This window comes from Pygoscelis adeliae, unplaced genomic scaffold, assembly GCF_000699105.1.
Source record: "Pygoscelis adeliae isolate BGI_AS28 unplaced genomic scaffold, ASM69910v1 Scaffold4, whole genome shotgun sequence".
Lineage (NCBI taxonomy): Eukaryota > Metazoa > Chordata > Aves > Sphenisciformes > Spheniscidae > Pygoscelis > Pygoscelis adeliae.
The window spans coordinates 6,420,396-6,435,643 of NW_008824986.1; the positions used below are offsets into that span (position 1 = coordinate 6,420,396).

General features: G+C 48.7%; 1 protein-coding gene across 1 annotated transcript in view; it reads right to left on the reverse strand.

The window, feature by feature from the left end:
- The window catches only part of PWWP2B (PWWP domain containing 2B), a 21,080-nt gene extending 6,701 nt beyond the window's left edge, over nt 1–14,379 (reverse strand). The window contains exons 1-3 of the mRNA XM_009326004.1: nt 14,326–14,379; nt 13,231–13,400; nt 6,336–7,989 (exon numbers count right to left, since the gene is read on the reverse strand). Coding sequence (XP_009324279.1) covers nt 6,354–7,989; nt 13,231–13,400; nt 14,326–14,379 — 1,860 coding nt within the window. The 3' untranslated portion in view covers nt 6,336–6,353. The remainder of the gene's footprint in view (nt 1–6,335; nt 7,990–13,230; nt 13,401–14,325) is intronic.
- Between the last annotated feature and the right edge of the window lie 869 nt (nt 14,380–15,248).

Consider the following 15,248-nt stretch of genomic DNA (forward strand, 5'->3'; position numbering starts at 1 on the left):
GCACGGGGGGAAAGAGGGGCAACCGATGGCACAAACAGGGAGAAGCAGCATGGATCTAGATGTCTCCAAATGCAGTTGCAGTGGTCACAAGACAAACGTGCAAACGCTTTCGGGAACAGGAAAATCAGCAGGATGCCACCAGACGTGCAGCTCCAGACATCCAGCGCTGGGGCACACAAGTATGCAATGCAGTCTATTTTAGACTTGTTCTCCTACTTTGTATTAGTATGCAGAGACGCTGACTCCAAGCTGTTTGGAGGAAGACTGAGAAACAGTAATTAAGTTGGATGCTTGGTTTTAGTTGACTGAACCATCTAGAAACCAGGCCAAGAAAAATCTCAAGCATTCATCTTCTGGGCTGAAATATTTCACGTGACCAGGCAGGTGTTTTTAAAACTTTAGCTATCACAGCAATCACCACCACAACTTTATATAAAGTTGTACGACCTTTTTGTGCCACTGGTAGAGCAGAAGAGAAGAGGTAAAAGGAAAAAGAAGAGTGATTTATGTTGCTTCATAAACTGCTGGCAAGCAGTACTGGCTACATGCACATACAAAGCCCTGAACATCTTTGAAGGTGAAGTCATAACCCAATGTTCCAAATTTTATGTTAGCGCTTACTATACATAGCAAGTATGCAATAAGCTTTGATTTTGTTGTACATAGTAGCAGTGTGCTTTTTGTGATGAATGGCTAAATGTACTGATACTGAGGGTCTATTAAGCTAATAGCAGTAAAATTAAAACCTTCAAAAGCCAGTATTTTCAAGTTTAATGGTTCCACAGCCACAGCTTGGGCGTAGAGGGGATAAAGAGAGGGAGGAAGAATAAAGGATTTTCCAGACTGAAAAAGCAAATGAATATACATATTGTAAACTTGTTTCATGCAGAGATGTATATGAAAATCTACAAGCAATTTTTATAAAAAGTTTTACTGCATGAAAGGGCTGTGGGCAGGGAGGGGAGGCGTGTCATGAGGAGCCATTCAGGAGGATCACAGATCAGAACAAGAGACCCAGCCTCGCGGCACTGCAGGATTTTCTCAGCCTGCTGAGGGCCCTGTACCTGCACAGACCAACACTCTAACCACACAGCGGGGCCGGAGCAACACACGCTCCTTGAAAAGCCCCCGATCCCACCTCATGATGTGTTTCCTGGGGCAGGGACAGGGCAGCCTTCGGAAACGTGGGTCTCCTTCCCTCCTGCACCCCAGCCTTGGCAGAGCTGGAGCTGTGGCCCCATCGGCTGGTAGTCCCCAATACCATGTGTGCGACACCAGCCCCGAAGGGTCCATCCCTGCCCTGTGCAGGGGTTCCCCTCCAGACCAGGAGCATGCTCAGCACACTGCATCGCATGCCCTTCGACTGCATCTCTCTGGTGGCTGAACGCAATGTCCCGGGTATGCCAGCAAGCCCCTTCGTTATAAAACCAGAAATAAGCTGGGGTGCTCATCGCTGTGAAAGACAACAGAAGAGCAGTTGTTTGGCTCAAGGAATTTGAAGTTTATGCAGCTGCAAGTTTAAATATGACATTATCATGGAAGTGAACAGAAAGCAAAATGCAAAAGCACATGAGATTTTCTTATTCCCAAGAAAAAAGTCAAGGCTGGAGTGCAAAAGCCCGCAGGTCCGGATCTCAGAGCAGGTCCCACACGCAGGCCTACTGCCCCTGCTGAGAAACACGTGCTCGGCACGCCGCAGGCAACACCCCAGCTCTTGAAGACTTTCCCGACTATCTGAAACAACTCTGGAGACAAGTGTCCCGCAGCCAAAATGGGTGATGGATAATAAGCATCCAAGCAGGCCTGCAGCCCAGCCTCACAGGCAGTTACACAGGGAAGGGGGGGGGGCAGAATGCCACGGGAATGAAGGAAGCAAAGCCACCTCTATCAGGATGGACCGGAAGGGCGGCTGCCCCTTGCGCATTGAGAGGTCACCTGTATGGGCAGCCACTTCTGCAGCCACCGCTTCCCATGGGGAGCTCAGTACCACCCCGGGCAAATGGCCCCAAGACATCCATCCCTGGTGACATCATCGTGACTCCCTGAACATCAGGCTTAGCTTCTTCTGGCTTTCTCCCGGCACGCATGGCAGTGCGCCCAGCTGTGCCCCCTGCCCCTCTGGCCGCGTCTCTGTGACACCAGCACCCCCAGGCCCCCCTTTTCAGCAGGCAGCCTCTTCAGCTCTCAGCCACAGGCAGCAGGGGAGGGAAGCGAGCAGCCGAAGCAATCCCAAGGAGCAGCAAACACAAGCGCACAACCCCAGCTAGCGTTGCCTCGGGTATCCCACACCTGGAGGAGGAAGCGGTGCTGTGAAGCGCAGGCCTTGCCAAGAGCAGCCAGGCCACGGCCTCGCTCTGACTTCCCGGCCCTCAGACGGGCTTTCCTCAAGAGAAAGGCAAACATCCTTCGCTCTGGGCTAGGGGCAACCAGCCTTTGTGCTCAGGGCAGCCATGGTGAGGCATCGGGCTGCACCCCGGCTACCACCCTGCAGGACAGGGCCACCAACACAGTGCGGGGGCCTGGCATACCAGCAGGTCAGGCTCCGCGGGGAAGTAATGCCGTCCATTATCCTGGCACTGCCAGAGCCTTGGGTCTGGTCACAGCCACCTTCTGCTAAGAACAGAGGCCTGTGGTCATAAAAGCATGACAAGTGGAGGTGAGCCAGTATCTGGTGCTTTAAAACCAGGTAAGAGTAACTCACCAAGTGTCCAGCTACAGCACAGACATCTCTGCAGCACAGGCAGCGTGCACAGCAGCTCTCTGCACGTGACACACAAGTAGAAGCTACAAAACGGCATGAGAAGATGCTGAGTGGGCATTTTTCTCCTGGCACTACTCTAAACCAAGAATATCTTACAAACTTGACTTCTACTTCTTCTAGGTTGCTAGTCTGCCTGTTGTTTTTCCAGAAACCTTGTTTTACTAGTCAGTTAATGACAGTGTTTTAATAAAGTATTTTCTTTGCAAGAAAAGTGTAAGAACAGAATAAAAACATAAAATGATCATACCAGCTTTTCCAGCCCAAACGAAGTTTAAAAAAAAATCCAATTGCTTCCAGTTTTCAGTTTTAGATGCATTCACAAATTACCCGAGTTGTTTGTACATTTTTTCCAGTAATTACCCTCCATGCTTTGCAGAACAGCATCACATGCCAGAAGACAGAAAATTTCACAACAGAAAATGTCAACAGTTGCAAACATCTGCTGTGCCCAGGATTAGCACAAATGGCATTAGCAAAGTGCTGCTGCTGAAGACACCTCCTGGACTCCTGTTCTTGTTCTGTGCTAACAATAACGAGCCCTTATGCAGCCGCCAACGAAGTCACAGCACAATGGATTTTACAGCAGCAACGTGCAACATTACCAGTCAGATGCCTGCTCTTAGAAACTACTTTAACAGATGTAAGGCTGTACTGCCTTGAAAAAGCCTCAAAGCTTTCAGATATTTAACTGTAGCTCAAGTGTCATTGTGGTCCTAGGACTCAGGAATTGCAAACGTTAGTGAAAACCTGGGTTACACCATTCGGGAAAGAACAGTTGATGAGCAACTGATGGAAACATTTCAGTTCTACCTTAGAGAAATACAGAGAAATCAATAAAATTCAGTCCTCCTGAATGGAGAGATTAGGTGCAGGGCAAGTCTCCGAAATAATGAGTTGTTTTATAAGTGATGTACCAAAAGACTGGACATGCTGGTCTAATCAGGAATCTAAGTAAATGTGACACGTGGAACATGGGAAGTTGTTTTGTTCTGCTTTTCTAGTTTTGAGCAACTGCAGCTGTTTGTCCAACTATCATGTCATCTCCAGACAGGCAAACTGTGTTGGCAGCTCACCTTAGACACATGTAAGGCAGGAAATCATCTGTGGAAAGCCAGCTGAAGGAGGCCAATGAAATGGCGATATGCTTTAAATGTATCTATATACCCATATATACACAGAGGTTTGGCTGAAGGGTACAGAGCGAAGGAAGGGTTTGGTCCAATCCAGGCCATCCCATCATTTTCTTCTTATCATTCTCAACATGTTCTTCTTTCCCTCAGCTTACAGACCTGCTCCACCCCTTCTGCTCTGTACCTATAGCTCAGATACCCACTGTGTCTGCAATAACCCAGGTCTCCTCCGGAGCAAGTGCTTCTTTTCCTTCTTGAGGCCTTGCCCCACAGCCTTTCACACCACACCTCGTGGCCAGGTCTTACCATTAGCACCACATCTGCAGCGGTCCTACTGGTAAGAATAGGCAGCGTTTTCCGTAGGCTAACGTGTGATGGGCAAACATCATCCCATTTTGACTTCCAGGTCTGGACTTTGAGCTCATCTTGGCCACGCACTTTCCTACTCTGCATGGACTGACTGGCACTGCCAATCTGACTGATCTGAAGCATTAGGTGCTTCTCCACCCTGCCCCTTCTCCTCCCCAGAAGCCACCAGATGTGGCATACCAGCCCACCTGGAGCTCACAACAGCAAAGACAGCTGTCAGTAGCAGTGACAACATCTGGTCTGCTAAAGCTGTCCCAAACTGCACATACAAACACAGTGAAGACAGTTGAGAAGAAGGATGAAGGCTTTGCTGCCTTTTAAATAGAGCACTGTTCATACAGGAGCGATGGATTTTGACCATGATTCTTTCATTGGCGAGGACAGTGTATTCTGGGCATCAGGTTTATTTATACTCCAGATCTAGCTAATAGGAGTTTGAGTCCAATCCAAACACTCTTGATATAATAAAGTCTTTAGCCAGAGTTAAGCAGCATTTGAAGGGGCAAGATCAAGGATGAAGCTTAAATGCTACTGCTGCAGTTATACATTTTTACTTGCTCAAAGGTCCAGTCGTTCAGACACCTTGAGCACACAGGATGAACATGTCACACTCCGATTATTTACTCCAGCCAGGCTTGCTGGGATGGAATAACAACTCAAGCAAAGCAAGTCCTTCATCACACTCAAGCAAGTGGTGAAGTCCCATGACAGAGGGTACAAAAAAATTCCTTTTTCTCCCCTCAGAACTACATGAGCACTGACCATCATAGTCCCACTGCATTAAAATAGCTTAGATAGAGAAGAACAGACAGTCTACAGCAGGAGTGGTAGCAGCTTGTGTACACGCAGTCCTTCTAGCACAAAAAAAAGTAGAAAAATTTAGGGGACAACATAATAAACCACAGCGTATAAAGCAAGACCTCTGACAACAAGACACTTCCTAATGATTAGTTATGGTTTTCAGACAAAAAGTTAATCCCTCCCCTTGTTTAACAGTATCACAGATGAAGCCTTGTCTAGATAGTGACAACTGGAAGGTTGTAAAATGGTTCTAGATCTTATTCAAGTTGCCGGAGTTTTCCCATGGACTTCACTGAGGGCAGCCTAGTAGGCAGCATCAACTGAAATTACAGATAGTATTTCTATTCCCAGTCACACCACATCCTGTATTTTCAGGTACCAGATTTTCATCCTGGGCAAAGTTTTGACTGTCTGATGAGAAAGGAAGTCCCATCCCCCTCCATGCTTGCAATCAGTAAAAGCAAAACGTGGAGGCATTACAGAGAATCAGCTCCCACATTTATGTTCCCACCTTATGTCCTCAAAGAGGTTGCAGGTGAAGCCCAAAAGAATTTAATTTGATGATCCAGGCCATTCCCCAGCAACGCACCCACATTTCAGACATAAACCAAACCCCAAGTGCTGTGAGAAATGTTGAAATACTGTTCCCCAGTTAAAGACAATTTTGGTACAATCATTTTGAAGAACCATAAAGAAAGTGCCTTCATAAGAAATCCATACCAGAGGGGTCAGAGAAACTGCAGGGGAGCAAAGGGCCTCCAAGGGCCCTTAACTGTTATGGGTAACTGCTGGGCATCAGTACCTAGATATGATAAATATAATCTCAATTCCAAGAAGAGTTTTAGTTCTTTGAACCAAGAGATATTTCAAAGAAACTTAAAGTCTGGGAGCTATTAGCCCTCCAGCCACACAGGATTAGTTTTGACGCAAATGAATTACCCTCAATACTCGCCACATCCTAGCTGAAAACAGCGCTCACTAAAACGTGACTACAATTTTATTAGGTCTTTGAGCAAGCGATGCTTGCTTCCTCACGATGTCAACTGCTTTGTACTCCTCTCTGGAAGTAGGGGCTCCAATTCCCGTGGTCCCCCCAAAGGTTTGGAACTAAAGGCTCTTAACTCTGAAATTACCAACAACAACAGCCAGGCATTTAAGTTTAACAATTGTCAACCTCAGTTTTTAAGGAAAAACAAATGCAAACAAACAGTGGAATGTAGATAAAAAACACAAGGAGGTTTTTCATGGGAAGCGTAAGTCCAGCAAGCACTCACCTGATACTGGAGGCAAAGTTATGTCTCGAACTGTGTTAAGAGATCTCTTATTTCTGGAGTCAGATGCTCTACTGCCTTTGCAGCTTCTGTGATAGCTTTCCGATACATCCCTTTCTTCTTGCGATTAAATCTCAGTTTGAAAAATTCAGAGAAAGGAGAGAGTTTTGAAACAGATAAGAATGAAGTCGTTGGAGAACCAAACCATGATACTTTCGCTTCTCGCCATGAAGGTTCCCCATTTTCCTTCTGGCTAAGGTTTATGTCAAGAACACGTGCTGGCCACCATGGAAAACCATGAATTTTACCCCAAACAATATCCCCCACTGAAACAGTTCTTCCATCTTCTGTGACGCATTTAGACACACTTTGGGTATGCAGTCTAACTGTTAGTGGCGGCACAATTTTACGCTCATCTTTTGAAGATGAAGAGACGGATGCATCATCACCAGGCAAAAAGTCACACATTTCTGGTGATGTTACTTCTGAACTAGAAGACTTGGATTCGTCTAGACTGTCATTACTACACACCGATAAACTAGAAGAATCTGCTTTTCTTTTACGATAATTCATAAGGAAAGCCAAGTTATCATGTCCATCTTTACCTTGGGGAAATCTTTTAAAGTCATCATCTTCACCTGAACTCCCTGAAGATATCTCAGCTAAACTTCTGTCTGTGGATTCATCATTGTAAAATGCGCCAGGATTGGACTCCCTGCTGTTCTGAAGGACATTTATTTCGTCAATAAGTTCTGCCTTATAAATTGAAACGCTCTGACCATCATTGATGCGATGGGGCTTCAGCCGTATCTTTGGGGGTGGGACATCCGCACTGGAATGCACCGGCCGCGTGAGCTTCAGTTTTGGAATGGAAGCAAGCTGGCTGCCTGTTGACTTGTCCATTAAGCATTTGGTTTCTCGACCCCGTTCAGAGTCTCTGGTCTCCTCTTGGTCCTCCCCTCCGTTCTGCAATATTCGCTCTGGACAAAACGGTTTGACTGAGCCATGAACCCGGGAAGGGATTTTTACAACTTCTCCTTTCCCTTGTGGAGTACTGTAGGATATTTTTATAACTGGTGTTCGATGTACTAGTTCCCCAGAAAACTTGTCATCCTCTCTCTTTTCTCTTTTGTTCCTCTTCTCCATGTAGTCAGAGTCACTGTGCTTTTTCTGCTCTTTGTCCTGAATGTTCAGCTTCCTCCTGGTTTTAGCGTTCTGCCTAGCTGTGTTTGCATCCTCAGGGTTCAGGGTGTTTTTACACTTCTCACAGAGCACCTGTCTTGGCCGAAGCCTGATAGTGCTCATGATGAGCCTTCCCGGGTCTCTATTCCGTGACAAACGCCTCCTTGTCCTCTTTATAGTCCGTGGCGGTGGCTGAGGAACCCACTGGTTGTACGTGTGCCGTAGCCATAGCGGACGAGGAAAGGGAGCTCCCTCAAAGTAGGGGGGATAAGGAGGAAGGCTGCCAGGCAGCGGGGGAGGCAGGAGGGGAGGTACTTGCTCATCACCGCTTCCTTTGGGAGGCTTTTCACCAGTGGGCTGCGGCTCCCTCTCGCCCTGCACAGCATCTCCACCATCACCAACTCCATTAGCGCAAGCATCAGCAGGAGGGTCCTCGTGCTTGGGAAAGGAGGACGGGAGACAAAACAATCCGGATCTAAAACAGGGCGAGAAGGACAGGGAGGAAAAGAGACAGAGTCAGGATGTTTGAAAGGTGCTTCTCTGGGAAGACTGCGCATAACAAACATGCTAGTTTCTTAAAAAAAAAAAAAAAACAAACCACAAAGCAGAACCAAACAGAAACCCCCCAAAAAAACCTCCCACAACTTGCACATACAAAGAACACAACATTTTCCCTTGACTTTTAAGACAAGGCAGCCAACTCTGCCACTGAAAAATAAAATAGCATTTCAAAATTTAGGAAAGGTGTCCTACTCTTCTGCCAGAAAAGGTGTGGATATCAAAATCTCTATTTCCATGAACTCTTTGCACAAAGTTTTGCTCTAAGAAGTTTGAAGCTTTATCATGCAAAGCAGTTTATTTTATCAGCAGGCTGGTAAAGCCACGAGGAGGGCTGTGATATAGATTATACAAGCCTTCTGGGAGCTACTAAACTTCCTTTCTTCACACTGTACTTGCCTGGCTGATTTTTCAGCTTCTCATTCAAAATCTGAACAACCTGACTTGGATGGATACTTGCACTTTCAAGCCACAGGTCAACCAGTACACAGCTCTGCAACTCTGCTCCCGCTCTTTCCATATATGACCTTATTTGTTAAAATAAGGAATAAACTACTACTTCAGAATAGCAAGACTAAGAATGGTGATGTACTACTGTCCAGTGCCAAGTCTCATTACAGGCTACCAAAGTCTGGATACAGTATCTTGCACAGACACTGGCAAAAGCAAATCCTCTGAAACACTGAAACTCACAACTGTGATTCATGCCTTTGTGTTTCAGCACCAGAACTTATGCCCTTGGCCTGACATTAGAAATATTATGCTAACACACCACTTGGACAAATATTTGCCCTGAAACACCAACTCAGAATGGGCAATGCTCGCTGTCTTGGCTTTCCAGAGATAATTCTGTAGAGAGTACACCATCAGTGAAGTGTTTCAGCTCTTTTAATAATAACAAAATGCTGTACGGGTGAGCCACAAAGAAGCCACAAAGATGGAGAACAGCTACAGACCAAACACTAGTTTTAGTTCAGGAGGCTACATTCCCCATTGCCCTCCTCGCTAGCCATCGTTTTTCATCCAACCACTACCAAGGGAGGAGTTTCTTGATGGTGTTACAGAGAGAAGGACTTTGGCAACCGTTACACAGAAGGGCACTGACAAGAAGTTGAAGGCATCCACTCAGTCACACATCCCCTTATCAAGAGAAGCACAAAGTCACTGCCGTGGGTTCACCAATGGAGAGAAGCCTCCTCCCTCCAACCAGGCTCCCAGCGCCTGCTGCATTGCTTTGCTGCGGGAAGGATCCTAAAAATGTCACCTCCCCTCACTAGGCACAGGCGAGGAGGCCTCTCCTTCCCACAGGAGCACCAGCAGAAAGCAGCGTTACCGAAGGTCACGAACCATCCGAGATGAGAGACAAAAAAGAGCACGGCTTTTTAAGCAGATCACAGGAGAATGGGGAACATGGATCGCATTTATTATGGCTCTAATCCACTGGCTTCATTCTCCTTTTCTCAGACAACTACAGACTGTATCCCTCTCACCTGATTTCCATGAAGACTCCCACCACATTTAAAAATAATGCTTGCATAAACTAATCAAGCAGGAATTAGTCTGATTCTGGTACCAAGTCACTGCCCTTCTCTGAAATAAAAAGAACACCGAGTTATCTGGACTCTGAAAAGTCCTTTCCCATTACTCAAAGAGTAAGAGTGCAAGAACTTGCTGTTTTAGATGACAGTTTAGTTTAACTGGGAAGCTCCAAGTTCGAATGCTAGTGAGTCAAGAGTATTAAGATGTTGAAACAGCATAATTTGGAACAAAATGTTTTTGTTCTAAGAGTTTTGTTTGTTGTTTTTTTTTAAACAGAGACAACTGAGAATGCAGGTGTCTTTCAAACAACAACCAAGAAAGCAAGTACAGTTTGTACAGCCAAACAAAGATGTCAGCATCATTCATAAAACAACTGAAAGCGATATAAGTTCTAAAGCGATATAATTTCTCTGGCTATAAATTTTGGTTATTTCATGCAATGAGATTGTCTGATTTGGTCACACCATAAAACTGTACAAGTCTTCTGCTCCTCACGTGGACACAAGCCCAGCTCCCTCTGCTCCTGCAGGCAAGCCCGGACCCTGTCTGCTCTCCACAGCCTGGCTCCGAGCAGGCAAACGTGCAGGCAGGTCCATCAAATCCACCTCCTTCCCGAGGATCTGGCATGGCACAAAGCTTCTCGCTTGACAGAAGCAAAACACTCGAAGGTTAACTTCATGGGATTATTTACACTTATAAAGTTAACATATTAGCAGGGTTATGACGTGCTAGGTTTGGAACGGCCCACCTTGCCACAGGAACGTGCTCCCACAGCCCCCAGCCTCATGGCAGCACACGGGTCAATGCCCTCCCTAGGGAGCACAGCAGGGCAAGAAACGAGCATACCTGTGCTCGGGTACCTGCGCCCTGCTGCCATCGCATGGCCCTGGACTAAGGCTAACCCTAACCATCGTGGGACTGGGAGCAGCCGCGAGCCCTCGGCAGCCCTCCTGCTCTGCCTGGCGAGGGAGCACAGGCCAGCAGGGACACCAGGGCTCACACCTGCACCATACAGGCAGCTCATGACAAACGCTTCGGAGAAGCGCAGTGGCTGTTAAGTCATTTTAACCAGAAGCCTTTTAGGCTGGAGTCCTGCCATTTTAGACTTGCCACAAAAATACAAGGAAAAAAGCCCAAATGATCAGGAAGAGCCCCCTGTGGCAGGGACTTCTCACCCAGAATCAGCCACTGCCCTGTGCCAGAGCATCGCTTCAGCAGTTCTTCAGCCCAAAGACACAGTAGCACTAGCAGTCTGAGAGAAAATACACCACCTGCCTTGTCCGAGGGATTACAAAAACTGCCATGCTGAACAACAAAGCAGCTTAAGATTAATTTTCTATGGCAGTGGCTTCCACATGCCCAGGTAGTGGCTCTGGCAGGGAGGGCCACGGCCGGGCAGGGGCAGCAACAGATGAGCTGTGCAAATCCTGCTGCGGCACGGTGGTGCGGCAGGACTGCTCCTGTGCTGGTGCTGGGGCAGCCAACCACTGCATCCTGCATCCCGCCATGGCATCCAACAGCACCGGGGAGAGCTGCGCTCTGCACGGCCACAGCACGGGTGCCAGGTAAGATATGCAGCCAGGTGTGCTGACTATGTGGCTAAGTCTTTCCTGCTCTGTTCTGGGCTTGGGACCCCCTGGTGCAAAGGCAGCACAGCAGGAGCTCACAGGCTCCCTCCTCTCCCTGCCTGCGCTCTGCCTCGGGGAGCTTCAGCAGGGCACCCAGCACCTCCCGCTGCAGCCACGCTCCCTCGACCGGGCATTCCTATGGGCAGACCGCAAGGGCAGCCATGGTAAATTACAGCCCCTGCAGCTCCTCCAGCAGCACCTCTGGCTCCAGCCAGGACACCAGGAACCTGTGCATGCCCCCACCTGTTCAAGGTCACCACACGAGTGCCCTGGCACGTCGCCACAGCCAGGGCGCATGGGTGACAGACACGCTTGCTCCCAAGGGGCCTCTAGTTCTTTTCCTTCATACCGGAAGTGTCTCCAAAGGCTAAGAAAGCAGTTTTGCTGAGACATCATCCCTCTTGCAGTCTGCCTACATGCCAGTTCTGGGCGGAGATAAGAAGAGTTCTGCCATCTTACGCCTGCCTGCCTCCCCACGAGACCATGTGCACCCTGGCCCTACTTCTCAGGCACAGGGGGAAGGAAAACAGCCCCAGAGAGGCCATGCACAGAGCATCTCCTATCTCATCACCACATCACCAGGTGCCAGGCACCTGTTCAGCACGAGTGAACAACCACCGTCACCCGAGGCTACTTTCGGTTTCTCTATCCCTCCACACTATGTACTCCTGATGGGGATGCACTGAAAGACCGAGCTCCTTCAGGCTCCTTCAGCCACGGGAAGACCAACTAAAAGCACTTAAGTCCTACCCTTGGAGAGTGCTCGCCAGGGACTGTGCCCACAGCCCCCAGTGCTCTCCCCGCTGCTGCCCCCCTCCCCCAGCCTGAAGCTGCCTTCCACGCAGGCACAGCTCCTTGTAAGAGGATTTAGCTCCGGTGTCTTTCCACCCACTGCAGAGCAAGAAACATTTCATCTGACACACTTCGCTTTCCAGGAGAAGCTCACTTTTACCACAAGGAGAAATATCAATTTCACTAGCCTTCCCTACATCCCCCAGGCTTTTTTGCAGAAATCTGGATGTAGTTAATGTATTTCTTCTATCTACTTACTGTCACTATTGATTCTGCATATTTAAACCCGTTCAACTAAGATGAAGGTGCCCGAGTTTGTGGGTTAGGGGCATGAGTGCACGTGCAGGTATTACAAGCAGGAGGAAATACTGCAGAATGCGATTTCACCCTGTTTGTAATCCCCCTTTCTGGGGCAGACATAGCCAAATGGACTAAGTTACCTCAATCCAACCTCTGCTTGGAACAGAAGACACCATCCTCTGATTTATACTCACGCATAATTAAAAAAGAACTAATTATAAGTTCAGTTGCAGCAAAATTGCCAAGTCTTGTTATCAAAAACACTGTAACTGCAGTCAAAATGCATTTAAATCTCCTCATGAGCATGGACGCTCACGGCACCCAGAAGCCAGACTGCTTTTCTTCGTATTTCTCTACCTGAAGCAGCACTACCGTACCAACGGGTTATGAAACTGGCCCACTCAAAGACTTTAGCTTCTTTTAGGGAGGCGAGAAGCAGCAGCAATCCCATCCCTGTGTAACCTTGGAGGCAGGTGGGCCTGTCTGAAGGCTCACCTTTTGCCACAGACAAGTCTGATTCTGGCTTACTGTCTAGAAGAGCAAATTTATTAGAAGCAAGTAACTGCTAGTCACTCGATAATAAGTACTGGTGCTTGCTGCATGCACTATCTAGGCTGCAGCCAGAAAGGGATGCCTGTAGGAAGGAAATAACCATTTTTTCTTCAAATAATTCCACAGCTATTGAAAAAGTCAGGCATGCATTTTTAACTACATCCCACTGCTCCCAAAGGCACAGGGGAGAAGGCAGGCTGCAGGCAGGCAGGCACACCGGTACGCAGGGCAGAAGGCAGGCTGGAGGCAGGCAGGCGCGCTCCTGCCCCCAGCCACTCCTGCTTCCCACGCAAGCTGTCTGCAGGCCGAGCCCCCGCAAGCCTGCGCAGGCGGTTTCGGGTTCAAACCTGCGCCTGCTTCTTTGTGGCTGAAATAACGGGAGTCCAACAGTGAGACCTGGACAGAGAGGGATCTCCTGACTGCCTGCATGCTGGGGGTTGCAGGCCTGCCTCCGGCTCAGCTCCCCATGCCACCTGCTACATTTTAGGAGAAACAAACCAGATTCTTCTCTGTAATGCTAAAACCAGTTTAAAACACAGAAGAAAGCTGAAGAGCCACCATACAGGCTTTCCCTCTCTTTTGGGGTTCTCCCCTCTTTTTGTACAGGTAAAACAACCCACTCTGGTCGCTCCTCTCCTGCCAGACCCATCCCACTGCCCGCACAGCCCCCCCTCTCCAGTGGGGCGCTGGCACGGCATCGACTGCTGCCCGGGGGGCACAGCAGAGCACGCGATAACCCCCGCACAGGGCACAAGCCAGTGAGAGACACCTCTCTCCATCAGCATGGCAATGGGGAGGAGGAGGGAAAACACTTTTGCCACGTCTCTGTTTTGGACTAGTTTCAGGGCCTTCAGAGTTCAGCACCAAGCTGACAAATTCCTACTGCCTTTGGGACACATCTCGACCTTCACCTTCCAACCAGTAGTGGACAGGTTCCTGTTAATGCGGTGGGCAAGATCTCGTCTTCCCTCCACGTCCCAAATTTAGGGTCGCTGCAGTGGAGAAAGTGCTTTCAGCCTGCTCCCCACACTCACCCGAAGTCACCAAGGTCCACCGGGAGCCAGGCACTCACCTCACATATGACACTTCCTTCCTGTTGACCAGCCACAACTAGAGGCCATGGCTCTCCAGCCACATGTCAGCCACCATGTCACAGGCTTACTATGGTCATCACAGGCCAGCCAGTACTCAGGACCACCACGGATGGGACGAGGCCCCACCAATTTCTCTACTGTCAAGTTCTGCACAACACCCAAAGGCAGGAGACCACCTGGCCCACCGCCTGGTCCCCCGGCCCCATAGGGCGAGGCTCTCCTCCCAGTGCTGCAAGAGACTCGTGGAGGCCGAGATCTCTACCCAGGGCTTCTGGAGAGACAGGCGGGATGTGCTCCCACTCCATCACAGCCCTAAAACGATGATTAAAATGCAGTGCCAGGTGGCACCCAGAAGCCAGACTGCTTTTCTTCGTACTTCTCCACCTGAAGCAGCACTACCATACCAACGGGTTATGAAACTGGCCCACTCAAAGACTTTAGCTTCTTTTAGGGAGGCGAGAAGCAGCAGCAATCCCATCCCTGTGTAACCTTGGAGGCAGGTGGGCCTATCCGAAGGCTCACCTTTTGCCACAGACAAGTCTGATCATTAGAGATGATAATTACTGGGGCGGGTGGGAGGAGATGGGGGCAGCTATCCTACTCATGAGTTGAAACACATCAACAAAATGCCTTCCTTCTGCCCTCCCCGTTCCACTTCCAAGTCAGAAAGGAGGACGCTGCCTCAGCATCCCCACTGCAGGTCCAGGCAGCCCCCGGCCAAGCCGCAGGTCTTCCGGTCAATGGGACAGCGGTGGAACGAGCACCAACCCTCGGAGACAACTTCACCACTCAGGTGACAGTGGGCCATCTGTTCCCCTCCCAACCCAGCAGAGATCAGCCCAGACAGGGCTGGGTCAGTGATGGGCTCCAGAAGCACCTTAAAGCCTGGGAGGAAACACCCGCCTGGTCGTTTCTTGGATCCACTGGGGGCAGAGGGGGCAAAAAGAAGAAAAAAATCACAGAGAAAGGTTAGGGGGAAAAAAAACCCAGGTAAAAAAGTGTACGCTGTCACTAATGAGGAAGGCAACTGGAATGTGAAAAGATAGAAACAGCTGGCTTTTTGAACTGACTGAAGACATGCCTACCGCTCACTGTTTTGGCTGGAACGAGACACCGAGCAGGGTTTATAGACTGTTAATAGAGTTAGATGCCTGAATACTTTTGAAAATCTGGCTCCAATTTTCTGGGATAGCCATGTGAAACTAAATAAACTATGAAAATTAAGTTCAGAAGTCTTGCTTCATACATCTTCTAAGAAGAATTACAGAGGT